The sequence below is a fragment of the Cyrtonyx montezumae genome, unplaced genomic scaffold (genome assembly GCF_038088225.1).
Source record: "Cyrtonyx montezumae isolate F1298 unplaced genomic scaffold, pur_monq_1.0 scaffold_29, whole genome shotgun sequence".
NCBI classification, from domain to species: domain Eukaryota; kingdom Metazoa; phylum Chordata; class Aves; order Galliformes; family Odontophoridae; genus Cyrtonyx; species Cyrtonyx montezumae.
The window spans coordinates 3,174,563-3,201,444 of NW_027072033.1; the positions used below are offsets into that span (position 1 = coordinate 3,174,563).

Genomic DNA, 26,882 nt, shown 5'->3' on the forward strand with positions numbered 1-26,882 from the left:
TTCGCCCTTCCCCACAGTTCAGTTGCATCAGAATAGTACTTTTTTTTTTGTGATTTCTGATGTAGAATCAGAGGCTTTAAAAATAGTATGTTTATTTTTAAAAGTAATTTAAAAAACAGTTGACAGATCTATCTTGGATCTACCCTTGTATGTAGGGTACCAAGGACCCACCCTTGTAGGACCAGGTATCTCCCTTGGGGACACTGGGTTCTTTACATCTTCATCAGAATATCACAAGAGGCAGTAGATAAGACAGCACAGTATTTAAAAAGGTGTCACAGATGGGTAGATTCTTACTTCTGAAGTTCCCTTAATGACAAAATATAGCTCTCCTACATATGCTAATTGCAAGGATTCATCTTACTCCTTTTATAACTGGATTTTCTCTGTATTGATAGTTACAGAAAGATAAGGAACCAATTAATACCTTTCAGCAGTTCTGCAGAAGATTTTGATAATGCTTCCTTAGGACTTTCCAACATACTGATAAGCCAGTCAATAAACTAAGGATCGAAATAAAAAAAGAAAACGTGAATTAAAAGAGTCTCTGTATTTTAGAAACCATAAATTCTTTTCAGTTTGATAAGCAACATCAGATTGCAGCTGAATTTGAACAGTTATCTCCAGTAGTGCTCAATTAAGATTCAGCCAAACTATCCAAACTGCACTCACCATTAGTGTAATTCCTTCCACTGTTGGATTTGGTACTTCTGTTCCTTCCTACTACATAAGCAATAATTCTTTGTAGAAAAGAAAGCACAGTAAATCCTTTCCTCTTGCCTGTTTACATCTTTATTAATACAACCCTTTTGTATCAATCTCTTGTCCAGATGTTTTATTATCATTACTCTTACTGTATTTGTCCCTCTTCTAAACTCTGTCATTTCTCACCGTTTTCCTACCAATGCACTGTACCTACAGGAAAACATGGTATTTCAGCCTTATCAGAACAATCTTCAGAACACAGAGTCAAATACTTCCCTTAAGCCTAATCAAATTCTTGCATATTAACACCCCACTCCTACATTCCTCCTGTATTCTGAAGTCTGATTTGAGTGGGAACTCAAATTCCCACACAGAAGCGTGCAGGAACTGGTCAGTGGCTCTAGTTTGTAAAAAAAACAGCCATCAATCTATGGATTCACAATATCTCCACCTATCTCAATCATAAACAAACTGCAGTAGGTTTACCAAATAAAAGATAATAGTTTACACTTACTTTAATGAAATACTTGAAAATAAAATGAAACTGAAAGACACTACAAAGATCTTTAAATGCCCTAAATTGCCACAATGGTGATGTACAACTCTATGGGATCTGCCTTATAGCGTTTACAAAATCAACTTGCTAACAGCAGCAAATTCTCCTCTCTGAGCTGTACTCTTAAGAGTTTGATTCTTGGAATGCTCCTTATTTCTTTGTAATTCTAATTTTACTTGAGTCAATTATTCTGAGACAAGTCATATTCAATGTGAATAAAGATGAACAAGATCACATCAGGTGCACTTAAGATTTCAGGTGACTACTTTGAATGGATTCTTTCTGACTCTTGGAAAAAGCTTACCACTACATGCAAACTTACCTTTTGTGTCTGTTCTTTCCAAGGCTCTTTAGCCAGCAGAAGGGAAATGCTACTTGGAAGAAGAGTGAGTGTCTCCTGCATAGCAAACTTGTCAGTGGGGTGCTTGCCTACACAATCCTCAGGCAGTTCTGGTAATACTGTTCGGTGTTTCCATGGTGTCCAGTCAGCACTGAGGCCAAGAAGTAATGGTGCATTATGGTCAGCCCAGGCCACCACAGAACCTGCAAATAGCCACAGGAGGAAATCTATAACCTAAAGAGGAAAAAAGTAGAATTACACTTTATTAAATGAGTAATACAGGAAAAAAAAAAAAAAAAGAAAAGGTCACTTGTTCAAAGTAATCAGCTGATTCAAAAGATAACAACTAAAAATTTCTTAATATTCTCAATGAATTGAAGCAGTGAAAGGTTGTTTTTTTTTTCTCAACTCAAAATCAAACTAAAGCATCTACAGAAAGAGAAGCAAAAACACACTCCTCTAAAGCCATCTCTTAATTTAAGGCTGACCCACATCTTATTTAAAATGTGCAAATAACATTTTTACAATAACCTGAACGTGTAGGGTCAAGCTTGTGGAGCTACAACTGGGAAATATTGTAGCAATACAAAAATTGTATCTTCCTTGACATCCTAAGACAGGAGACTGTTGACTGAACAGATGTTATAATTAACCATATTATTACTCCAGAACTGCCCAAACCCTCAAATAAATGGCAGGTGCAGAATTGTAACCTCCCTAGTTCTACTTGAGAACTCAAATATTTCTTTAATTGTTCTATAAACAGCAAGTTAATAGCAACAATTTCCCTTAGCTTCCTATAGCATTTCTTACAATTTAGATGCTATGGTTATTTAAAGTAAGAGTTTTAAATGCACATTCACAGCATAAATTGAAAATGAGTATCTTCCAAAATATGAAATCATAATAATAGAGAATAATACTTAGTGCTGAGAAAGAATGTCAACTACATAAATACAACTTTTTTCCCTGAAAGCTGCTAGTTATTTTCCCAGCATGTACCTCTTTAAGATCAGCATTTTGTATGGGAGTTGACTTGTATGCTAAATTTCCAATGTAGCCCATCAAGTCCAGCAGCCAGTCCATTCTTTTCAGCACTCCTAAAAGAAAAATAATATTGTCTCAGTTAAACTTTTTTAAACTAATGGACCATCTTTCCTTAAAAATCAAACATGAGGACACATTGTGGCAACAACTGTGGAAGAACAGTAACCAGCAATACCACTGTGACATTTGTTTCATGATTCCCCCTAGCAGAAGGCATACAGGCATTTATACAGTACAAAGCCTTTGCTTGTAATGCAGGCAACACACTGTATGTGCAGAAAAAGAAATTTTTAGCAAGAATAATTTCACATAATGGCAGCCTGCTCTGCAGACATGACTACGTCTGAAACCTAAAATCTCCCCAAGGTTTTTTGCCTCAGCGCAGCATTTAAGTGTAGCCCTGATGTCACTATACATCAGACAGTAATGTGGTGAGTACTGGAAAAATCCTCTTAGAGTACAGAGATGATCATTAAAATACAGCCAGGCAATGGAACTAAAACCAGCGCTCAACTCAATGATAGAACATATTTCATTGATTCAGAGTCTTCTGTCCAAATTCAGTTCTCTACAAACCAATAACCACTTTTTATCTCATCATCTTTGAGAATGTCATTACCCTCTCCTTCTATTCCCCACACACACCCTTTTCCACATTGCCTCCTCTTTTAGTGAAAGGAACCACTTCATTCATTCATTCATTCAAAACTCACTAATGGCTGAAGTTCTCAATCACTGAGGTCCAAGTCTGGACCTCAAGCATGAATGAACAACATAATACTTTGAAGTTCATCCATAAGCCTGAGGTCCCACAGCCACAAAAACAGGGAAACTTAATTCTTCATTCCCTTTGTACTTGTTTCTTCCTCATTTATCCTACTGTGTGTTTCTGCTACTTCTCCTGCATCAGCTCCAGTGTTTATCAGAAGCTGAGGTGAGCCAACCAACTGATAACCCACTAGACAACTATCAGTTATGGTGGGGAGGAGGAAGAACAATTTCATTTCCTGTACTAATTCACCACAAGGAGCTCAAAAAGGCAAGCTACTCTCTTGGCTCAGCCAGGTTCACAGATACACATTGTGTCTCACACTGCTAAGTTAGATACTAGCTTGGAAGGACATCAAGGCTGCACTGGTAGTGGTCTCTGGTGTGCTTTATATATTTCAAACATTACCCAAAAGACCAGAACAATAGAAGACACACATCTAGTCACAACTCTGGTCAGCAAATCACTTGTCTATGATGTACAATTCATTGCTGATTCATGGAACCATAAAGAAATGGAGAAAGTCATAAAAACATTTGTTAGAATTACAAAAGCTGAAATATTCTGAAAATTCAGTAGTTTCTTATCTGGAGAAGTTTGAAAACAATTGCATTAGACTATCCTAAAACTATATTAAATAGTATCAGTGCAGACCCATTAATATTTGTTGACATCATTGTTGATCCTTTTTTAAGGCTGGTCTTACCAGTGTTTTCATGGGTCACAATACGGGAATGATAGAAACTATGCAAGAACATCCATACAACAGATTCCTTCTGGTAACAGCCTGTCACAGTATCGATCACAACACTCAAGTCCTTCAAAGGCAGTCTGCCTTGAGAAATTAAATACACTTTGGTGAAGATGGCCTTCTCCACATTGTTCTGCAAATGCAAGAAGGAAAAGTTAAATAAAAATATATCTTATTTTGTGGAAACAGAAGGATATGATGTATTCCTCTTTATAAAAACATGGAAGGAATTCTCTGACTACCTAGAAGGCTTAGGTTTCATAATTTGTCTGAAAGAAAAATAAGACTGTACACACTGCATTAATTTTACGCACATCTGAATAATCAAGCAACGTGCAATCAAATAGTTTGTTTCCATACCGCTTTAAGTTTTACGCTCCCCTTTAAACTGAAAGGAGCCACAGTGACAGCCCCTAAGATCCAAATCTTTTTGCATGACAGATTTCCTTCAGAGACAAAAGAAGTTTTAACAAACTGTTCTCTACTGTGTGGAAATCAGAACTCAAGAAATTAAGAAAATGTCAGTTCATCTTCCCTGATATATTTAAATGCTTGATTCACTCTCTCTGACAAGTGAATCTGCCAGTAAATGGAATGGCATTACGTAATGGATATTTGTTCATAATAGACCTGCTCTAAGCAGGTCCTTCTACACAGGTTATTTTCTCAGCATATAATATTTTTCATCTGCAAAGAGTTCCACTGCTAGCTGATGTGGTGAGCTAGGCGCTGAAAGTTTACATTGTTATCTTCAGTCATCTTGTAGGTTCATAGGTACAGTAGGTTGGAAAGGACCTACAGGATAATCTAGTCCAACCATCCTCCTAACACCATCCCTACCCACTGAACTACCAAATCAAACCCCTTAGCACCTCATCTAAACGCTTCTTGAACAGCGCTAGGGATGGTGCCTCAACCACCTCCCTAGGCAGGCCATTCCAGTGCCTGACCACTCTTTCAGAGAAAAAATCGTTCCTCAAATCTAATCTAAATCTTCCCCGGAGCAACTTGTGGCCATTCCCTCTCGTCCTGTATACCAGGAAACACTCAGAAAGTGAATACAAATGCAGCACATTAAGTCACAATTGAAAAGACGACTCGGCAGAAGCATTTTACATTTTTAACAAAAGGAAAAACTCCAGCAGTTCTCACCAGGATGCTTTTACAGTCTGTTTCAAGTTGGTAATCTTGTTATCACAGAAGGCTACAGTCTGCTTTTTACACTAATGGACTAAGAACATCTAACACCATTCCTACTCTAAATAACAGTCCAGTTCACAGTCCTGGGGTGAAATTATATCCAAATTAATATCCAAAGTTTTGGATATGGACTGACCACTTTTGCTTCTGACACCTGTAGAGTAGTGCTAAAACTCTTATATGTAAGACACACAAAATAAACAATCTTCTTCAGGAGCTAAAATACCTGGTAAGAAGAAAAAATGTAATATATGCTTATTTCATTTAATTTTGTGATAAAAGATTAGGAAAAAATCATCATTACCTTAGAGATCTGGACAATGCGATCGATCTCTGCATCAGCCATTTCTGAGATACATTTTGCTACACTGACGTACATCTCCAGTTCACTTCTCTGCAACAGAAAAGTAAATTTACAATTACCACCAGATTTCTTCATTAAAACCAGAGTGTGCAGGAACTTCATTCTGATCATGATGAGTAAAATAAAGCTAGAGACTAGACTAAATATTTACTCTATTTTTCAAATCCCCTATTTGCTGGAGACTTCAATACACTCTGCGTAGGAAAAAATACATTTTTTTAAAATCATTCTTTTTAAACTATCCTCCCTTGCAGATATTTTCTGTAGCTACACAGTTCTTTACATCACTGCAAGATGCTGAATCCCCTGTTGAAAAAGAATATCTCTGATTGTTCTCTGCTTCTGTTTCAGTATCATTTATTTCAGTACCAATACTGTGTTTTCCCATTACCAAATTATTTATGAGGGAAAACTGTTATTACACTGCTCTCACAACTCAATCAACAGAATTTTTGAAAGTAACAAACTGAAATTATGCAGGAATCTTAGCTGTTCTCACTAAAAATTTTACATCCTACTTCAGTTTCAAATCTGATGAGTCAGTGAAAAAAGATGGGATTTTACATCAGTAAAAATAACCAGTCATGAAGCTTACATGTTTCATAATTCATTCCTTACCTGAATTTCATTTGGTAGAAGCTCAAATATTTTCTCAGTAGCATGGCACAGAAAGCCCCAGCAGTACTGGGCAGGGTTTGGAATTTTCATTGCCTGCACGAGTCCCTGTAAAACACACTGGCAAATTTCTGGGTTTTTCATGCGGTTCATTTCAAATTGTTGTATCAGAAACACTTCTGTAAAAGCCTGCAGCTTGTCGTCTGCAACATGTTTCATCCACAGGGGCAGGGATGTGAAAAGGTATTTCTTTGTTTTCATCTAAAAAGTGAACAGAAGGTTGAGTCTTAAAGTTTGCTGTAATTTCCAGATTATCTTCATTGTGTTTAGGTATTTCTTACTGGTCTAGATATTTGGAATTGTTTTTCAATTCATTGGTATTCCCTGTTCTCCATAGAAGCAATCTACAAATGATGAGGTATCACTCATCATCTAGACTGAAAAAAAAAATTAATTGCTTTGAAATACCAAATGATTTGTTTACACTTGATATAAATCAGTATGTTTCAAGGACTTTGATAAATTCCTCTCGTGCTAAAAGCAGAATCTAATCTTCCATTAGTTTCATATTCTAACACTATAATCACAGAACAGCTTGGGTTGGAAGGGATCTCAAGGATCATCAAGCTCTGAACCCCTTGTTCCCAGGCAGGTTTGCCAATCATTAGATCAAACACTAGATCAGATAACCCAGGGCTTCATCCAACCTGGCCTTAGACAGCTTCAGGTATGAGGCATCTACAACCCCTGTGGGCATCCTGTTCCAGCACCTCTCCACTCTCTCAGTAAAAAAACCTTCCCTGACCATCTAATTTAAATCTCCCCTCCTTTAGTATGAAAGTGTTTCCCCAGTGTCCTATCACTATCCAACCATGTTAAAAGTTTATTTTTCTCATGTTTATAGACTCCCTTTAAATACTGGAAGGCTGCAATGAACAAGCCTAGCAACTTCAGCCTGTCTTCATAGGAGAGGTGCTCCAGCCCTTGGATCCATCTTCATGGCCCTCCTCTGAACGTCTCCAAAAGCTCCACATCTTTCCTGTAGCTTCAGCCTCATAAGGGCAGAGAGGAGGGGGACAATCACCTCCCTTGTACTACTGGTCACCCCTCTTCTGATGGAACATTTATTCCATGTTCATATGGAATATGACATTCAACTGTTATTATAAAAATTATATAATATATAATTATAACTAATAATAATAATTAATAAATACAATTATATATAATTTAAAAAAAAGAAAAAGAAAAAAATGAAAAAATGCAGCTCAAATACCACTTCTGAAAGCACTCTAAGTTAAATCAAATCTTCCATAAATGTGTCTCATTTCTTTTGTCTTTTTATGGATTGACTGAATTAGAAGGAGTTTAAACATGGCAATATTCTTTCAAAAGTGAGGAATTTCCTTTCAATGAACTCTATCTTACTAAATACTTTATTGTACTGACAAAAATTCTGAGTCCCCTGTATGCTGCACACTGCATTCCCACACAAAACACACAGAACTTGCCTAGTCAGCCAAGCACAGAAGTATGATATTCCCAATCCCATTATTATTGTTAGTTAATGTTGAAAACAGCAGTCATCTTGAAAAAAAAGAAAACTATCTGGGGGCTAAGTCCATTTTGTGACCTCAAATCCACACTGCACTGAGGAACCAGAACTCAGAAATCAAATACTTTGCTTCTTCATCAAGTACCTCATCAAATGTATAAATTAGAACAGTCACTAAGTGTTTATTTATCTGTGGAGACTAATTTTAAACCAGAAGACAAAAGATACCTCTCAAGGAACTGGAAAAGATCATAGAAATCCACACTGGATTTACAGAGAATCATTCTGAACATGTTCCTCATGTAGAATAAACTAATGGAACTGCATAGTCAAGTATACTATGAGATTCAGAAAGTTTTTAGAAACTATATAATTGAGTCCATACTGAACCTCCATAAAAATACCTGTGTTGCAAGGGAAGATAAGCCTCAGTTTGATTCTGCTATAGATGTGTCCGTTAACTATCTAGAGAATTAATGTTAAGTTTTTAAAAAGTAACATCTTTCAGTAAATCAAGAAATGTTGCTAGAAGAAGCAGGCAAGATTTTGGACAAATAAGAAGGAGTTTTATCCAAGCCTGTCAACTGACATACTGAAAAACAACTTGTTTCCCTATATGCCATGCCTTCTTACATCTCTAGGTTATCAGAAATGCTGCAGGAAATGAAAGAGATGCAAAAGATCTTGTGATCAAAATGTTGGTCTTAAGTTCATCTTGAACTTGAATGTTCCAGAAGAGCTTCTCCAGACTACCATTACAAACAGATGCTACGTAGTATTCATTTCGGTAGAATTCAGAACCCAGAAGTCATTTTCCAGTCTGACACTCTCAACTTCATTACTGTTTGAGCAATCTCATAGGAAAGAGGTGCTGAAGTCACAGAGATTTTCTGATATACGTACACTGAGACTGTAAAGAAGAGGAGGTGCCACCCACATCCCCAAAAGCGCTGCAGCATTTTGAGATGATTGGGCTTGTGTCACAGCCAGTTCAAGGCAGACATATTTTATCTCATCACCTAAAAGAAACAAAATAAAAGTTAGGAAATAAAATAATTTATATTTAAATTTATTCTTAACTCATAAAATGAAGATTACTGTTCTACTTGAGCACTTGCAGATGAAGCTCCATTTTATAGAGTTGCTACTTAAGACTTTTCAACTCATTCAATGTAGAATTCTACTCTCTCTGTGCACACTTGGACAAATTCAGAGATGTCCTGCTGAATGTCCCCTTCAGTTCTCTTACTAAGGAAAACATGAGAATTGAAAGAAAATATAAATGCTCCTCACTAAAAAAAAACCCCACGTATTAATCCACAGGAGAAATTAGTCAATTTCCATCATGCTAAATTAACAGTACTAATTTGTGTATCTGAGACATCCATGTATGCTCATGTAACATCACAGAACAGAGGTTAGTCACTGTCAATGCTTGCAGTGCTTGGCTGCATTGTTCTACAGTTTAACATGTGGGAAGACTCTACAGTGCCTGGAGACTGCAATAGGCATGAAATCTCTCTTACTGGCATCTTTTTAGAAACCTCTTAGTGACTAGTACAGCTTATTTCTTAATAGAATAACTAGTCAAAAACATATTCAAGAGAGCAATGCAATCGCTTCCATGTAGCTCATGATTACAGCAGCACAAAATCAAAAGCCTTAATTATCATACTGGCATTTACTTAGGCTCTTTAAAAAGATCTTACATTAGATGTTATGCTACTTGCAGAACTCTGAAAGGGTAAAATCATTACAAGATACTTTGTCAGCCAATTCAAAACTGCCTCACTAACTTGGAGTACTAAAGCACAGGAAATTTATTTATGATTGTTGACCGAACACTGTTAAATAACAGGTCCCACCTTAATCCCATTATATAGTTTTTGCTCAACAACTACAATAAATTTTCTAAGCTAGGAAAGCAGTCTTATCTGCAATACCTTTATAGATAAATTTCACAGTAAAATTTTTGAAGCATTTATGTTTTATGCAAGTGTTCATGAATAACAGTGATCTAAGAATCCAAGAGAACTGAATATATAGTCTATTTTTCATACAAACATTTCAGCATAATTACATTAGTTTTATGTTTCTAATTGACTGCTAGGTGAACTGTATTGCATTAGGCTTTTTAAAACAAGTTGAATAATGCTTTTTAGTACACAACAAGATCTATTTCTGTACAGATATATAATGTAAAAGAGTGTACAACTTCCACAGAAACACAGAAGAAGAATCATTTCCTTTAGTCAGGGAAGAGGTGGTCCGTAGCGCCTAGGCAATGCTAATGTTCATAAATCCATGGGACCCAATGGGGTGCATCCATGGGTGCTGAGGGAGCTGGCGGAGGTGATTGCTGAACTGCTCTCTATCATCTTTGAGAGGTCTTGGAGAATGAGGGATGTGTCTGATGACTGGAGGATAGCCAATGTCACTCTGGTCTTCAAAAAGGGCAAGAAGGAAGACCCTGGTAATTATAGGCCAGTCAGCCTCACCTCTGTCCCTGGAAAGGTGATGGAACAGCTTGTGCTGGATGCCATCTCCAGACAACTGGAAGAAAAAGAGGTTATCAGGAGTAGCCAGCATGGGTTCACCAAGGGGAGGTCATGCCTGACCAACCTGGTGGCCTTCTATGATGCTGTCACTGGCAGGGTGGGTGACCTGATCCAGACTTAGAGGGACCTGATCGAGGTTTATAAGTATCTGAGGTGTGGGGGCAAAGTGGCGAGGCCAGACTCTTTTCAGCAGTGTGTGGAGACAGAACAACGTGGAATGGACAGAAACTGCAGCACAGGAGGTTCTGCACGAATGTGTGCAAGAACTTCTTTACGGTGAGGGTGACGGAGCACTGGCACAGGCTGCACAGGGGAGTTGTGGAGTCTCCTTCTCTGGAGATATTCACGACCCGCCTGGACGCCTACCTGTGTGACCTGGTGTAGGGAACCCGCTTTGGCAGGGGGGTTGGACTTGATGATCTCTTGAGGCCCCTTCCAACCCCTATGATTCTATGATTCTAAGGGAAATAATATTTGAAAACAGACGATGATGTGGACTGAAGTCAATAAAAATATTGTCACAAAATTGATGTACTATTTCCTTTGGAATTCCCCTCATTTACAAAAGTCAGAGTCCTAAGCAAAAAACAGGAATAAAAAAATTTCCCAAGAATTTAAAAAGTTTCAGATATTCATAAGGTTGCACACAAATTTGCATCAGCAAGCACTGCACAGCTCAGTGTAGGAAATTCTTTCATCTACTCTTACCAAAGATTCTACTATCCATTGCAAGATTACAAAAGTTCCAGCTCGATTAACAGTAAAAGCATTTCATTTGTTGCCAAATCTTCCTAGATCTAGCAAGTATTTGTTTCACAGTGGACAGCTCAGTGATTTCTAGAGCTTTTACAGGCAATTTATATAAGTAAAACAAGCATCAGAAAGAAATAAGCAAAACTTACAATCTTCTGGGCTCAATTTAAATGCAACAGCTCTTGCCCAGGCTAGTTGTAAAAAATGATCTGCAAGGCCAGTAATGACAACTACATAAATCAAGAGAAACAAAACTCAACAGAATCAAGGGAATATAGAACTATGAATGTCAACGGTTTACGGGCAGGTTCGGCCCGGTTGCATGACGATTGGTGCGGGGGACCCACGGAAAGGGGAAGGGGGAAAGGGAAAAGAGAAAAGGGAGATGGGCCTAGGAACAAAACAGCTGCAACGATGTGAGGAGGAAAGCTAATTTACTAAATAAGATATCAGAAAGCAAAATAACACCATATAATACAATATAATTGGAATTGAAGCTATTAAATCAAATAAAATGAGCAAGAGAGAGTGTCCGATAAACCGAACGCTAACGCTGAAGGCGGACGGCAGCGAGCACCCACTGCTGAGTCCATCCCAAAAAGAGAGATCTGTCCCGTGACCGCAGACAGTTTTTATCTTTCCCTCTGAGCGGAAACACGTAAAAATACAAAGCATTGCACAGTCCTCTGGGGAATGTAGTTCTTCTCTTCTCAAGACAGGTATATCCAGAACTATCAATGATCCATGGAGCTGGAGCATTAACTCTAACTCTAAGTGTACTACATGATGTTATGATGTGGAATACCAATGCCAAAAATCATAAAACCATGACAATTAATAATAAATGTTTTTTAAGGAAATAAGTGAAATTCAGAGACATCAGTGTCAACCAAAAATGACAGCAGCAGATATCCTGAGATAAGCTATTCAACCCCATATTTCAGCATTGTAACTTGATCTGGCAGGTAAATAAGCACTGCACAGCCATTTTCTCACTTTACCCCCAGTGGGATGGAGAACTAGAAAAACTGTAAAACTTGTGGGCTAAGACAGACAGTTGAATAGGACAGAAAAGGAGGGGAAAGTAATAGTAATGAAAAAAAATATACAGAACAAGCGATGCACACTGCAGTTGCTCACCTGCTAAATGATGCCCAGCCAATCCCTGAGAAGCAGCAGCCCTTCTATGGCCAACTCCTCCAGTTTTATAGTTCTGCTTAGTACCACACTGTGGCATTGGCTAGTTTGGGCCAGCTGTCCTGGCTGCATCATTTCCCAGTTCTTTATGCACCCTCAGCTCCTTGCTGACAGAGCAGTCTGAGGAACTGAAAAGTCCCTGACTTAGTTTAAGCACTGTTCAGCCACAACAAAACCATCATTGTACTGTCACCAGTATTCTTACCCAGAATCCAAAACACAGCACCATGACAGCTATTAAGAATAAAATTGTTCTTGTTGAAATCAGGACATTCAGGAACAAAGCTAGTCTTCAGTATGAAGAAAAATGATTCCTAGAAGCATAGGAATCAGAGAGGTGATGGAAAGATGGGGACATGCTTTCTTTCCCTGTTAGCCAGTGCCATTTTGTAGACACTGTATTTCAGAGTAGCAAGAGTTGGATGTGCTACAGTTCAAGCATGTGATAAAACTACCTGCATCTTCTAACACAGGAAACTTTGCTGCATTGAATGGGCACTGCAGTTTTTGATGGGTTCTTCTCACTGTAATAATCCAAATTCACTAGGTGCTCTACAGAACTTAGAAAATTCTCCAGATCTCTAAGCTCTGCTCTTCTCTAACCTCTTCTAGTATTATAAAATCCTAAGTCCAACACAAAAATTGCAAATATATGCCTGCAAACATCACAAAGTTGGCCTTGAGAGTAGAGTAAACACTTCAATTTCTGAAGTATTTTGTAGGTTCTGTACTTTACTAACACAATTTCTGTAAACAAGTCATGTGGCTAGTACAAATGACATAACAGCAAATGATAAAACTTACCAAAATTTAACCTCATCAAAGGAGAAAGAACAGATGCCCAGTTCACAGGTGGATACTGATGGCTTCCTCCAACTACAGCAATGGGTGCCAGTGCGACTTTCACCAGCTGAGCTGGAACAGATTCAGGGCCTAGAACAGAATATTCAATCACAGTCTGAATTTTAAACACTTCAGAAGAAAAATGCATCTACTATATCAACTTAAGCTGCACTGAAGACCAGTCTGTAGTGATTAACTGAAGAGCATTATAAAATTAACTACTGGTTTTGCGCTGTTTTTTGTCCCCTATATCTAAGAATTAGCTGTGTCTTGCTTGTAATTATGGATCAATGTTCAACACTAAAAACCTGACAAAGAAGGTTTTTCTGTTTCTGAAAAGCTTTCTAGTTCCTTTTCCTTGAATCATAAGTTAATTACAGATATTCCTCATCTAATAAGGTTGTATTTTTTGTGGATCTTTTAGTAAGAGAACAGCCAAGTTTTCTGCTACTGTGCTCATGTCCCAGCCCAAAGGTGCACACCACAAAAAACTGCAAGACATGCTAACCTTTACTAAATACTGCATTACTTAAACATGGGGAATTAACTCAGTTTTCTGTAAACAAAGAAATCTGTACCATCATTAGAAGCAAATCTTGCTTAATTGGACAGCTTTTCTTCATTAGCACTCTGCACAATATAGCATACTTTCACCAGGTTCCTTTGCAGTTTTCACACATAGTACTCATCCATTTAAATATCAGAATGTCACATAGAATCTTAGACAAGAAACACTGATAACGGGACAGAAGAAAACCTTGTCTGATGAATAATTTCTGAGAATACATGCTAACACAAAGTGATTAAACTTTCACTTCCATAAGGGAGATACATGACCTCACAGGCAGAGGGGAAAAGTAGAACCTTTAAAAATATGGAAAAAATCAGAAAACTATTTAATTCTCTCAAGTGTAATTGAATTTTTTTGTTTTAAAGGAGTTTGTGCATCATTAGAGATACACAAATCAGTGCTTAGAAAAGCTCTCTTGAATAAAAGCAGGATGTTAAGGTCATATTTTAAAGCCATAACATATTTCCTAGACATTATACTCTAATTCCTTCTTACCTTTTTTCCCACTTTCAATGGCAAAGTCAATGGCGGCCCTGATAAAGCTGCTTTCAGGCAAGTAGCTAAAATCTGGAGGAACTGTGAAGAAAAGACCATTTACATACTAAAATGTGTCACCAGAAATTATAACTTCCAGATTCCATGTAAACAAAAATATCAAACAAAGCTATGTTCGAGCTCACTAAATCTGCAGGTGATTCGATACAATTAGACCAAAAGATTATTGATAGATCCATTGGCCTTCCCACTGTAAAGTCAAGTTAAACATTAGTCTTTGTGAAAAATGTCAATTTTGAAAAACAAATTTAATCGACAACTGAAAAGCCAGGGCTAAGAATTTCCTTAAATGTAACAGCCACTGCAAGTCAGGCCTCAGTAAGCCCTAAAGCTCCACCTTAAATTTAATGGAACAGAAACAGAAGTGCCTAGTCCATAGTGTTCTTGTAGCCTTTTCAATTAGGTGCTACTGCTATATAATCTTTAAGCAGCAAGAATAAAGCATCTTACCAGATGTCCTGCTTTGGGCAGAAGACAAACAGGACATATGAAGGTGTCCAAGAAGTCCTGCTGCATTTGTCTGAAGGCCAATCTGGCCTGAAAAACTGATTATCTGTTCAGATAACAAACAAATATTTAGAAAGTCAAGCTGGACACAGACATTACATCATTTCCTCAAACAAAATTGGTCTGTTCGGGCATGGTGTCAAAATATCTTAGTGCATTATCCAAAGCTTAAAAATATAGACTAATTCCTTACCTGTGAGACTAATTCCTTACCTGTGTAAGGGTTCTAATGACTTCACTGAGCTTACTTTGAAACTGGGAGGTCTGGATGCTTTCAGATTTAAGCTGCCAAAGGAACAAAAAAAGCTGTGACTTTTGTAAAGGGAGGAAAAGAAGCTACACAACAGAGAATGAATACTGAAAATACAATTACATTTGCACACATGCCTTTTTATGGGGGAGTGGAGGACAAGAGGAAAAAGCCTACTCAAGCTAAACTTATTCCCAGTGATACTGCATACAGGCCATGTGGTGGCAAAAGTGGGTCAGATTCCATTCTACAAACTAACTCATCCACTTGGTTCATACCCAGCATAACTCAATATTAGATGCCCTGGTAGCTTACTGCTCCAGTATGGATACGGGAGAGATCGTTCTGTCTTGTTTTCTCATCAGATTTCTAGAAGAGCCAAAAGTACTATCTAGCATGTATGGTCTTACCTGTATCATGCCTCCTTCAGAGCCAACCAGTGCAACCAGCCCATTGACAGCAGCCAGACGCTGCATTGTTGGAGAGCCCTGGAGAAGTAGTTCAGTGTCAGTGAATATTTAGGAAATGAGAAATTAAAATTATTGAAGCAGAATGGCAAGCAGAACAAATGAATACATTTTAATCTTCCCACTGCACAGTTACAACAGCAATGATGAGTGGGGCCTTCAGCCACCCTGGAACTGCTCATCTACACAGTCACAAATGCTGCCTGTTCAATTTAAAAAATGCACTACAGTCATTGCTTCCCCTGAGTACAGAGATAGCAATTACAATTATCATAAAAATGAATTACTGGCAATTTATTACTTAACAAAACAACCATTTAAGAGAGTAAATTCAAAACAATTGAGACACTACTATCTCCATTTTGTTAAGTAGCACCTAATTTCACCAGGTATCTTAATTAACAACTTGCATTTTATGTTTTGATATTGTTCCAAATTAATAAAGATTCCCAGATCTCCAAGACTCCATAAGAATAAGAATTTTCCATAAAGCAAACAGCCAGAAGAGAAACAAGCTTTTTCCTCTTTAGTAAACAGCTTAAAGCCACATTTTTAATTCCAAGTATGACTCAAACAGCTTAAGATTGTCCCAAGTTTACCTAAACCACTCCAAATAAAACAATGAAAATTATGTCTCTTACGATCCCCCTCTTAAAATCTAGGATATGAACTCAAACTCCTTTACCTCTGTGATAGCAACTTTTATCCAGGCTGGCATTAGTTTATTACTCAAGTCTTCAGCTTTGCCATGACCACAAGCTGACAAACCATGAACAACCGTACCAAGAGCTAAAGCAAAACCGGATGTCTGCAAGAAAGACACATTAAGAAACCAATCTCCCGAAGAGTTCTGTACTCTTTTCTGTATTTGCTACTGCAAGATTACTTAAACATTTATTATTTCTTTTCAGAAGTCATGTCTTTATCAAGGACACCAGATGCTTCCGTATTTTAAGTATTTTCTCCTTTCAAACAATGCACGATTTTCTGACCTTTGGCATACGATTTGCTCTGAAGCCTATATTCTGGAGCAGACTTTCAAATACAAAGATCAAAAGAATTACAAAGGCCATTTGTTTAGACTCCTTATTTTCTAGATGAAGTTTCAAAACAATTGATCAGCCTAATAGCAGGCTCTGACCCTAAAACATTCTGTTTTTCTTCTTCCTTTTTTCCTTTTCTGATATATGTTTAACCAACAAGAACAAGTACTAGAATATGGAGATTATTAATGCATTTTTGCATGTAACTTCAGAACACTTGAAGAAACAGTAACCTGGAGTAAGCTGTGGCTCTGGTTATGACGATCTATCTGACTGAGAGAAAACAAATTCAGAAGGGCACAGCAGATGTGTTTTCTTAACAAAAATATTACAAACAAGAGAAGAATTGGCAAGACACAGGGACTAAAGCTATCAAGATCTCCAAGGTACCAACTTTCCTTTTACATGTAATAAAATATATACAATCTGGTACTATTTCAGTCTCTGATCATTGCTATACTAGGGCAGATAATGCACCATTGAACAAAATGATAGGACAATCGTATAGCATGCAGAAAACAGTGATTATTCATTAATGATCAAATAGGTTAATATAGTTTTCTTCAAGCGGCAGTCTAGATATAGCGGGATGTGGTATTAAAGAGACAGAACTGAAAAAAAGCCCAGACTCTAAATCATCACCTGCAGATTTTTTTCCACTAAGGTCCGCAGCTTGTTCATGGTCTCTTCAGCTTCTGCTGCTTCTATGATTCCAACACTGAAAGCAGAGACACAGGAACAGGCAACAGAATAGGCAAGCACCTGAAAAAAATAAATTAACTCTGTTATCCAGCACTATTCAATTTCAATGTAAACAGTAGAAGCTGAGGGATGCTTTTCATAGCTTTGAAGTGCTGCCTCACTGACAGAGGGCAACAATATGTCTTATTTACAAGATCTGACAAATAGTCCCACAAAATAAAACAGAACAAAACAAATAAGCAAACAAAAATAACAAACACAGAACAAACAAGGAGAAAAAGAGTCTATCTATAAAACCTTAGTCAGGATTTATACTACCTACTTACTAAACACTAAGACCATACATGAATTCTTATTTGGCAGTTCAAAAAGAAAGCTACTACTGCTGCTGCTCTGCTCTTCACTGGTATTGCATTCCTCAGTCACACTTGCTTTCACACAGTATGTGTACATACCCTTTCTCTGGAGAAAATGCGTACTTCACAATATAGACTGAATATTTTAAGAAACAAATTTTATGAATCTGACTGCTGTTGTCTTCTCCTTGCCCAGAGGTGATCTGCAAAGTTTGACAGCAGTACCCAAGGAAGCTAAGCACAATCCCTTAAACACTCAGCAATCCTTCTCTTCATTCTCCAGTGTTAGGAACTTGAGAAACCTCACTCTAGGCTTTGATCCTTTTTCTTTCTGTAAGATGGTATCTAAGCCTTCACTTTTCATTTGGTAACTCCACAAATAGTAAAAAGGAATGGTGGTTTCACGGTCTCATCAGAACCATGGATAGTATTTGCATCAGAATTTATAAAATGCCACTATAGAAAACACTCGACAAGAAGATTAACTCTTAAGAAATGGAGGCTAATGGAAGATCTCATTTGTAAATACACAGGGGAATCCAGTAGCATGACAAAAAACATCATGCCATTTTCAATTCATACTTTCAGATGTTTATCCCTTCTAAGAAAGATTCTTAATCTATGCTACTAAACAGTATAACTAAGTTTAGAAGAACTTCTGTTTTTGTTTATGTAGGGCCAACTTCTGATCTGCATAAATGCAGTAATTTTCCTGCACACAAGTAATCCAGTCATAATTTATGTCAGCGCTCACTGCATGTTAGGAGGCCATTCACGATTGAAGCACACCTGCAAGTCCAGAAAAAGAGCATACAGTAGAACAGTCTCCCTCACAAAATATAAGACACTAGCCTCATATCCCAGCACAGAGTTTCACAAGTGACACTGTTTTTCAGTCATTTAGCCGTAGATATGAAGAGTAAGGAAATGAAGCCTGATCTTTCAATAACGCAGCTGAGGCAATTGTCCACCCTCCTTTGCACCAATGCTATGCAACAGGACATATATATTAATTGAAGAGTTCCGATCTGCTAGACAGTTATCAACAATTTGACTTCAAGAAGTAATGCTCAGATTGAACCCCTTACTGCATGTAGCCAAAGCTACCTCATAAGAGCAGGATTGTATGCCAGCCATTTCTAGCCTGTAGAGGCATTCATAAGTATAGCTGTACTCAGCCTACAGCGCTGGTGAAGTTTAACTGGTGTAATTATCTATGCAATATCTTACAGATTTTTAAGAGATAAAGGTAATTTTTGTACCATCTAAAATTAATTAATGATGCTAAACAAGTGCTGCATTTCAACTCAGAAGTTGCTTATTAAGTTGCTTATTGAACTAAGTTCAGTAAAACACTTCGAGACTCGCAGGAGAGGGAAGCTATTTTCCTTCTCCAATTCTGCTAATTCCCTTAATAAAGCAACTCTGCAGTTTGCTTGAGCTTGCTGTGACCTTGGATGCGAAGATACAGAGTTCGTTTTTTTTGTGTGTGCAAAAACCTGTTTATCCTGATTCTTGTTTACTGCTGTGAACTTCTCCAGTTTCATGAGCAAGCTTTACCTCAGCACGGTAACACTCACTCATAACATGGGCCATGTCAAAAACTAGCAGAGCATATCTTGGCAAATGATACTGAAATACACACTCAAATTTAGCACCACTCAGTTTTTTAGTTTCCTAAACTTATAAAAAAAAACAGCCCAGAAATTAAAAAGAGAACAGCAAACATACCCATAGCAACTTTCAGAAGCAAAAGACTCATGGCTAGGCAATGACAACAGCTTTCAAAGCAGGAAGCAGAAGACACGCTGAAGAAGGAAATATTAGGGCTCTCTGAGAATAATTTGCTGTATGCTTTCTAATAGAACAGATGGCACTTCAGAGAAGAATGTCTTTAACTGTTTCAGGCAATTTCCTAGTATTTGTACCATGTTATGGGTTATTTTAAAATTGTTTTCTTCAACAGATAAAAAACTAGTCTGATACTGTAAAAGTACACCATTACTACCAGTAAAAAAAACTTCAGTAAAAAGTTGAGTTATTAAAGGCAGCAAAGAAGGAAAAATGAAAATTTGAAGTCTGTGATAAGAAGGTGGTCATACCTCCTGGACCCATCTGCTTTGATCCTCACTGCTGTCCAGGTATGCACATAGTTTTCTCAGTGAAGCAGAAACGTGTACTCGTGATTCCGTTTGGCTACTGTGACTCAGAAATGAAAGAACAAGACCCACTCCCAAAATACATCCAGTGCTTAAAAAAAGAAGAGAAATAAAAAAAAGATTAACTATGTCTACACTGAACTTTTTAAAAATTATATTTGACTGCATCTCTTCACCCCTCTCTTTCACTTGGCCATCTTGTTTGTGATTTATAAAAATAAATATATATACACACATGTATATGTGTCATATATATTGCATCTCTGATTTCCTAACTTGTTCCAGACTTTTCAGTGCCAGAATATTAGACATACTGACTTGTTGTCACAACACATCTTTGAATCCACTGTTACTTCTCTCAATACCATAATCTGGCACTGTACAGAGTGATACAGTCTAATATGTTGCAGAATTAAAGACTTCACAAATGAATTCTGAAACAGAACAAATGGTTTGTATTTCAGGATGAAGGAAGACTGATGTTTTTAAATCTTGTTACTAAGGTGAATTTAACAGGTTTCAAACTGCAGAATAAGCAAATCTCATGACAACTTTAATTGAAAATATGTTATATTCAAATCAGTTAGTTGTCTGGCAAAAAACTGTAAAAATCAAAGGCTCTGCACAGCAACTTAAAGACTACTATATACTTTCTAGTTTCTTAATGATCTGTTCTTTACTACATCCTTAATAAGTAAGCATCAACATTCATCATTTGCTCAATATTTTTCCAATATTTATTACTGTAAGACAGTTCTGCGCTGCAAGAAAAAGCCACATCTTGCAGAATTCATGCTGGTTAAAGAAAATTGTAAGGCAAGACAGAAAACACTACTGTTTCCTGTTACTCTCAAAATAAAACTCTTCAAAACTGAGAGCTAGTTCAATCTTCAACACATCATATTTTTATTTGTTTACAGAAAAGGGAAAAAAAAAGAAAAACTGTACAAAACAGGGACTGTATGAACTGTCTTGTTTGTTACACAGATACTATACTGCTACAACTAAAAGCCTACCTTTAACTTTTGCCCCCTCCTCACTATACAAAGGTTGATGTGAGAAAATCTGTTCAGTATGATCTAAGTGAAAAATGTAAGAAGTTAACAGTCATGAATGCAACAGTTTCTGTCTGTGTGTCTTTTGAAGATAACATGCCCTTCTGAGGTTTTTAAGCATCGACTGATAGGCTTAGATGATTAGATACCAGTTCAAGGTGTTTCTCATTGCCTCTCAGGAAGATGACTCTTCCTTGCAAGCTGTTTGGCAGCCTGGATGTAGCCATGATACCTTGTAAAAACATTTCTGGGCCAAAGTGTGGCAGAGCTTCACAACCACTTCACAGAACCACTAAACTGATAGGTTGGAAGGGAACCTGAAGATCGTTGAGCTCGAACCCCTACCATGGGCAGGGCTCAGACTCAGGCTGACCAGGGCCCAGTTCAACCTGGCCTTGAATGCCTGCAGGGTCAGGGCATCCATGGCTCCTCTAGGCAGCCTGTGCCAGTACCTCACCACTTGCTGTGTAAAGAATCTACTCATAACAGCTAACCTAAACCTTCCCTCATTTCCTTTATAACTATTTCTCTATCACTATTAGACCAGGTGAAAAGTCAGTTTCCCTCCTGCTTATAACTCTACTTTCAGTACTGAAAGGCTGCAAAGAGCTTTCCCCAGAACCTTCACTTCTCCAGACTGAGCAAATCCTGCTCCCTTAGCTTGTCTTCATAGAAGAGGATCACCTCTGAGGCTTCCTCTAGACACACTCAAACTGCTCCACATCTTTCTCATGCTAGGAGCCTCACGCTGGCTGTAGTACTCCAGTAAGGACTGCTGTAGAAAGATCTCAGAAAACCTGGTATGTATTTAAAAACTCTAAAATAAAACAGCATCATCAGTTGAGCACAGTTGAAACACTCACAAAGGTTGACCTAAGGCGTATGACCCACAATTAGTTGTGCCTATTATCCTGCTGTAAAGATCCTGCCTGTAGAACAGTAATGCCTTTTTTGGACAAGTCTGCCACATTTACAGCTGTACACATGGCGTGTGGTGGGAGGGTGAGAAGCAGTGGCACAATCTGAGACACGAGAAGCTCAAACTGAAGTCAAGAAGCTTTCTCCTCACCAAGACAGCCCAGCCATAGAGCTGCGGTCCAGGCAGGTCAGACCTGCTTCAGATAGTCAATTTCAAACCCTGACAGTGTGAAGGCTTGGATAATACACTCCAACCTGACAGCTGGGTCTGTTTTGGGAACGATGTGGGCTTCCCAAGGTCCTTGCCAACCTGCATAAGTCCATGATTCTATTGAAGTACTCATAAAAAGGAGTCTCCTTATCTTACAAAATTTAGGGACAGAAGGTTGAATGAAAAAAAATACATATATGGGGTCCAAAACAAAACAAGAAATCAAGAATGTAAGAAACTCACTTGTACTCCAGGCTGGAGTCAAAACAACAGTCTTCCAGTGCATCCAGGGACTTCATTAGAAGTAAGTTCATCTGTTGACCAGGTAACTCACTACGAAATAGAACAAAGCAGAAAACAAATTACAAATGCGGTTCTGCTCTTCAAATCATGCAGGACATTAACCTTTTGCTAAGAAAGAATATATTGTTAAATAAAATTATTTTCTTGCAGAAACAGGTTCTGGAAGTATTTCTCTCTATCCATATACCTAATATACTGATAAAACAAAGGAAACTATCTCTCATTCCAAAGATGTCACAGGGACTCCCCCTTACAAAACATACCCACAGCCGTCCTTATGAACAGGACAAGTTTAATACAAATTATCTCCATGATTTGATATTACCTACAGCTGCATCCCTAGGATGTGGCGACAGTCAATGTCTGGAAGAATATTTAAGATTAAGTTTTGAAATTATGTAGTGCAGTGGAAGAGTAAAAATTGATTTGTTTTAGTTCATTGGAGGTTTGTTTGATTCCTTTTAAAGTTGTTTTATTTTTTAATTAAATGTCTTTACCCTTCACCAAACTAAAAAAAATAAACAAAACAAATAAAGGCTCATATACACCAAAATTCCATTGTCATTTGTTACATACTTAAGTGCTGCAATGATGGGACGTCAATGGTAGTTAGTCAAAATGCAAGAGACTGTAAGGAGCAGGTGGAACAAGTGACAGAGGAAGAAAAAGACTCATCTAAGGGTTTGGTAGATGCATCCCCTGAAGGGGATGATTCTTTGAATTCCTCTGCATTCTCAAAGCTGTTTAAGGATGTGATTGAGAGACTAGAGGATTTAAAGTTACAGGGTGAACATAAAAAAGGGGAAGCAGAGCTCTCAACAGCACTTAAGAGCATTTTAATATTTGCTAGTAGCTTAGTTGTCATCACTGACTTGTTCATGGGCAGTGCATCAGCAAATCTTGCTGTTGAACTGGATGCAGGAAGCTGACAACAAAGAATGAAGATTAACGCAGAGCCACGCAGCAAGCTCTTTACCAGCAGTTGTTTCAGAAACATTACCTTCATAGAGTTAATTAAAAACTGACAGACAAATCTTTTTGATACATCTGATAACATAGTAATTAAATGTTATGTGTACACAGACAGGTGAACTTCTGAGTAGTCATTAAGTTGGACTAATACAGAAACAAACCTACATCTCATATTCTCTGGAATCATTTAAAATTTGTGACCTTAGGCCAATTCTGAGGCCAATCTTCAGCACTCCTGTAGTGACACACCTGTAAAACAGTCCACTACACTTCCACCATTGTAGCTCTGCCCTCATATAGGTAACAAGATGCAAGTAGATACTACTCAGCGTACTGAATATCACTTTGAAAGGGACAAGTGGAATCTGTGAATTATTTTACAATTAAGCCTCTCAGAGCATCTAGTATACTTTAATTAAATGTAAGCAGGCAACTCCCAGGTTGCACATGCAGCTTAAGGATATAACAAAAATCAGTCAATCACCCTGAAGGAATGCCAGCAAAACACCCAAAATAGCAGATTTTGAGGGAAAAAGGCAATTATAATAAAAGACACTCTCTAAGAAATGTTGCAAAGCAACTTATGAATCATTTGCCTACAACCTGTAAATACTTTATTCCCTAGATCACAGAAGCCACACGATGGAAAAAGTAGGAAGATATTTCTACACCTACATTACACACAGTAATCCTTACCTGACTTTTTCTTCACACAAGCGTGAGATAAACATCCCCAAAGCAAGACCCACGTGGATTTGAACAGCTTGAGACTCATCAGCATTTGGTTTCCCAGGTAACCTGGCAGTCAGCATATTCAGGACTTCTTCAACCTTCTCCTTGCATGATATAATGATAACTGGCACCAGAAGAGACAAAGCAGTGGCTGCACAGGAACGAGCTATAGCACTAGCAGTATTTTCACCAGAATAGGATTTCTAGAAAAAGATTTTCAAAAGATTTACTTTTTTTTTTTCCCCCCTCTGCTGGGGAGGAAGTAAAATTCTTTTTCAGATAGTAACATTCAGTACTTCTGGAATTTAAAATAAATATCCATCCAGTATAATATTTTTAAAAATTATTTATGGATTTTAGGAGTGAAATATGAGCCACTTCACATGTCCATTTCAAAAATAACTTTACAACAATATTGTTCCCAAAAGCAGGAGTTACAAAAACTGCTTAATGACAACCAAATACTTGAATCTCCTCACATTCAGACAGACTAGTGTTTAATACTGCATTTGGTTTGATGATGTGTTCCTTAACAGCAATGATGTATGCCAGAGGTGCTTTCAAAACTTTCTTCATTTATGCAGTAGAGTATTTTCATATGATTTTTATTACTTTGTTAATGAAGACAAAAACTCAAGGCAAATCCAAATATAAGCAGAAGACACATTAAAGACACATTAAAAGGGAAAAAAATATTTTTATTTGCCTATATATCCTACATTACCTATATATTCCTATATTTCCTATGCTACAAATCCAGATGGACCTCGACAAACATGAAACGTGGGTCCATGTGAACCTAATGCAGTTCAACGTAGCACAGTGTAAGATTTTACATTTGGGTCAGAGTAATCCCAGATCTGTATGCAGACTGGGAGAAGAACTCCTTGTGAGCAGCCCAGAGGAGAAGGACCTAGCAGTTCTGGTGGATGAAAAACTGAACATGAGACAGTAGTGTGCTCTTGCAGCTTGGAAGGCCAACTATATCCTGGGCTCGCTCAGAAGAGGGGTGGCCAGCAGGGACAGGGAAGTTACTGTCCCTCTACTCTGCCCTCATGAAACTCCACCTGGAATACTGCATCCAGGTCTGGCTGGAGTTTGATGATTCTTAGGGTCTCTTCCAACCTAAGCCTTTCTATTATTCTAACTCCTACAAGGCAAACAGAATCAGAAAACTCCAGACAAAGAATTCCACGCACAAAATACAAATAAATGCTCTTGCTTCTAACGCTGCTGCACATACCTGGTAAAACCATGGGAAGACTTGCCCTTTAGGGCGGTAACGGCTATTCACAATACTAAAGAGAGTCTCCATCACCATGTAAATCCATTGTTGCATGGGAAGAAAGTCAGGTATAGCCTGAAAAAAAAATCAAACCCAAACATTCACTGCTGTTTTTTTCTTAAATTGGGTTCTGAACAGAAGCTCAGCAGTGGATCATCAGCTATGATCCATGCAGAATGAAATCGTTACCTTTATACACAGCACATTTTATTTGACAACACTGACCTTCCAGACACTACTTTTGAACATATTATTCAGTTAGAGCAAACAGCTGTCAGCTTCACAACAGCATCAAGGAAAATAAAAACAAACAAAAACATTCATAACTCTGAACTTTTACAGCTTCTCTGTAAATTACAGTCTTAGTGAACTTTTTCAGACCAAGATATAAGTTTAATGATGCCACAAAAACTCAGCATGGCTAGTGAAGTAACTGCAATGTGGTTATAAAGTACAATTGTTGACAAGAATGTTTAAACTAACTATTGTACTCTTGAAATCGGACAGGAAAACCTAAATTCTAAGTAACTATTACATACAAGCTGACAAAAGACATCTGAAAAACAAGACTATTTTTCCCCACATATTCTTTTAAAGGCTATTCCAGTAATAAAGGATATTATAAAAATAAACCTTACACAGCCCCTCATATACACGAAAACAATCAGAAACCTCAATTTGCCCTGTCACAAAAAATACAACTTAACATTGATATAAATAATATATAGTTCAACTGCTTCTACCTAAAGATGGCACCTGCTGCTAACAGACTGTGGGGTTCCTACTACATGTTGCTCAAAAGCTGTTTCACTCTAGGAAGAAATCAAATAACTTTGGGGGAGATTATGGCAAAACAGTGAACTTTTGTCAGGTGTAAGGAGTAGCATATTCACTAGTCATAACAGAAGGAACAAAATAACAATGAATGGCAACCCAAGCACCCAAACTACGCCAAAAATGTCTCGGTCTCTGAGGCAGAAGGAATCAGTCAGGAAGCATTTCAGCGTGGGAATAAGTTATTGACATGTTTTTATAAAATGTGGAAAAAACTCAGCCAGAAGTTCCTCCCTCCCTCTCAGTCATATTGTGCATTTCCATACAAGTCATTAAACTTCGCTTTGTGACCAAGAGTTTACATAATCATACGCATTTTGTGACACTGAAATCTTCCATCATTAGCCAAGTCAAAAGTTTCATTCAAAATGCTCTTAAAAGAAATCAGGCAAAAAAGACTGAACAAGTTAGTATGTAAGAGCATATATTTTTCAGGTCACCAGAAAACAATGAACTAGTTAAATTAATCAGAAGTGCATTATCTTCTTTCCATGCAACCGTTCTGTAACAGAATTCTTTAAGTGATCTGGATCTGTCAGCAAAAGATGTCTGTATCATTAAGTGCATTTAATCTAACCTACAGTATACATCTGTTGCTCTGAGTTTTATTTTGACTAAGTGGTTGATTTTAAGACCTCTCTTTTCAACGCGTATAAAATGTGGATCATCACAGTTATTGTAACAATATGAGATGATGTACTGACACAAA

General features: G+C 37.6%; 1 protein-coding gene across 1 annotated transcript in view; it reads right to left on the reverse strand.

The window, feature by feature from the left end:
• FOCAD (focadhesin) overlaps nt 1–26,882 on the reverse strand; it is a 98,947-nt gene that overhangs the window by 1,516 nt on the left and 70,549 nt on the right. Inside the window, exons 26-43 of the mRNA XM_065740597.1 lie at nt 25,298–25,414; nt 24,019–24,257; nt 22,291–22,380; nt 19,807–19,954; nt 17,289–17,408; nt 16,289–16,411; nt 15,547–15,624; nt 15,100–15,171; nt 14,830–14,932; nt 14,320–14,400; nt 13,215–13,343; nt 8,806–8,921; nt 6,351–6,608; nt 5,673–5,762; nt 4,124–4,301; nt 2,604–2,701; nt 1,584–1,835; nt 428–503 (exon numbers count right to left, since the gene is read on the reverse strand). Of these exons, the coding sequence (XP_065596669.1) occupies nt 428–503; nt 1,584–1,835; nt 2,604–2,701; nt 4,124–4,301; nt 5,673–5,762; nt 6,351–6,608; nt 8,806–8,921; nt 13,215–13,343; nt 14,320–14,400; nt 14,830–14,932; nt 15,100–15,171; nt 15,547–15,624; nt 16,289–16,411; nt 17,289–17,408; nt 19,807–19,954; nt 22,291–22,380; nt 24,019–24,257; nt 25,298–25,414 (2,368 nt within the window). The remainder of the gene's footprint in view (nt 1–427; nt 504–1,583; nt 1,836–2,603; nt 2,702–4,123; nt 4,302–5,672; nt 5,763–6,350; nt 6,609–8,805; nt 8,922–13,214; nt 13,344–14,319; nt 14,401–14,829; nt 14,933–15,099; nt 15,172–15,546; nt 15,625–16,288; nt 16,412–17,288; nt 17,409–19,806; nt 19,955–22,290; nt 22,381–24,018; nt 24,258–25,297; nt 25,415–26,882) is intronic.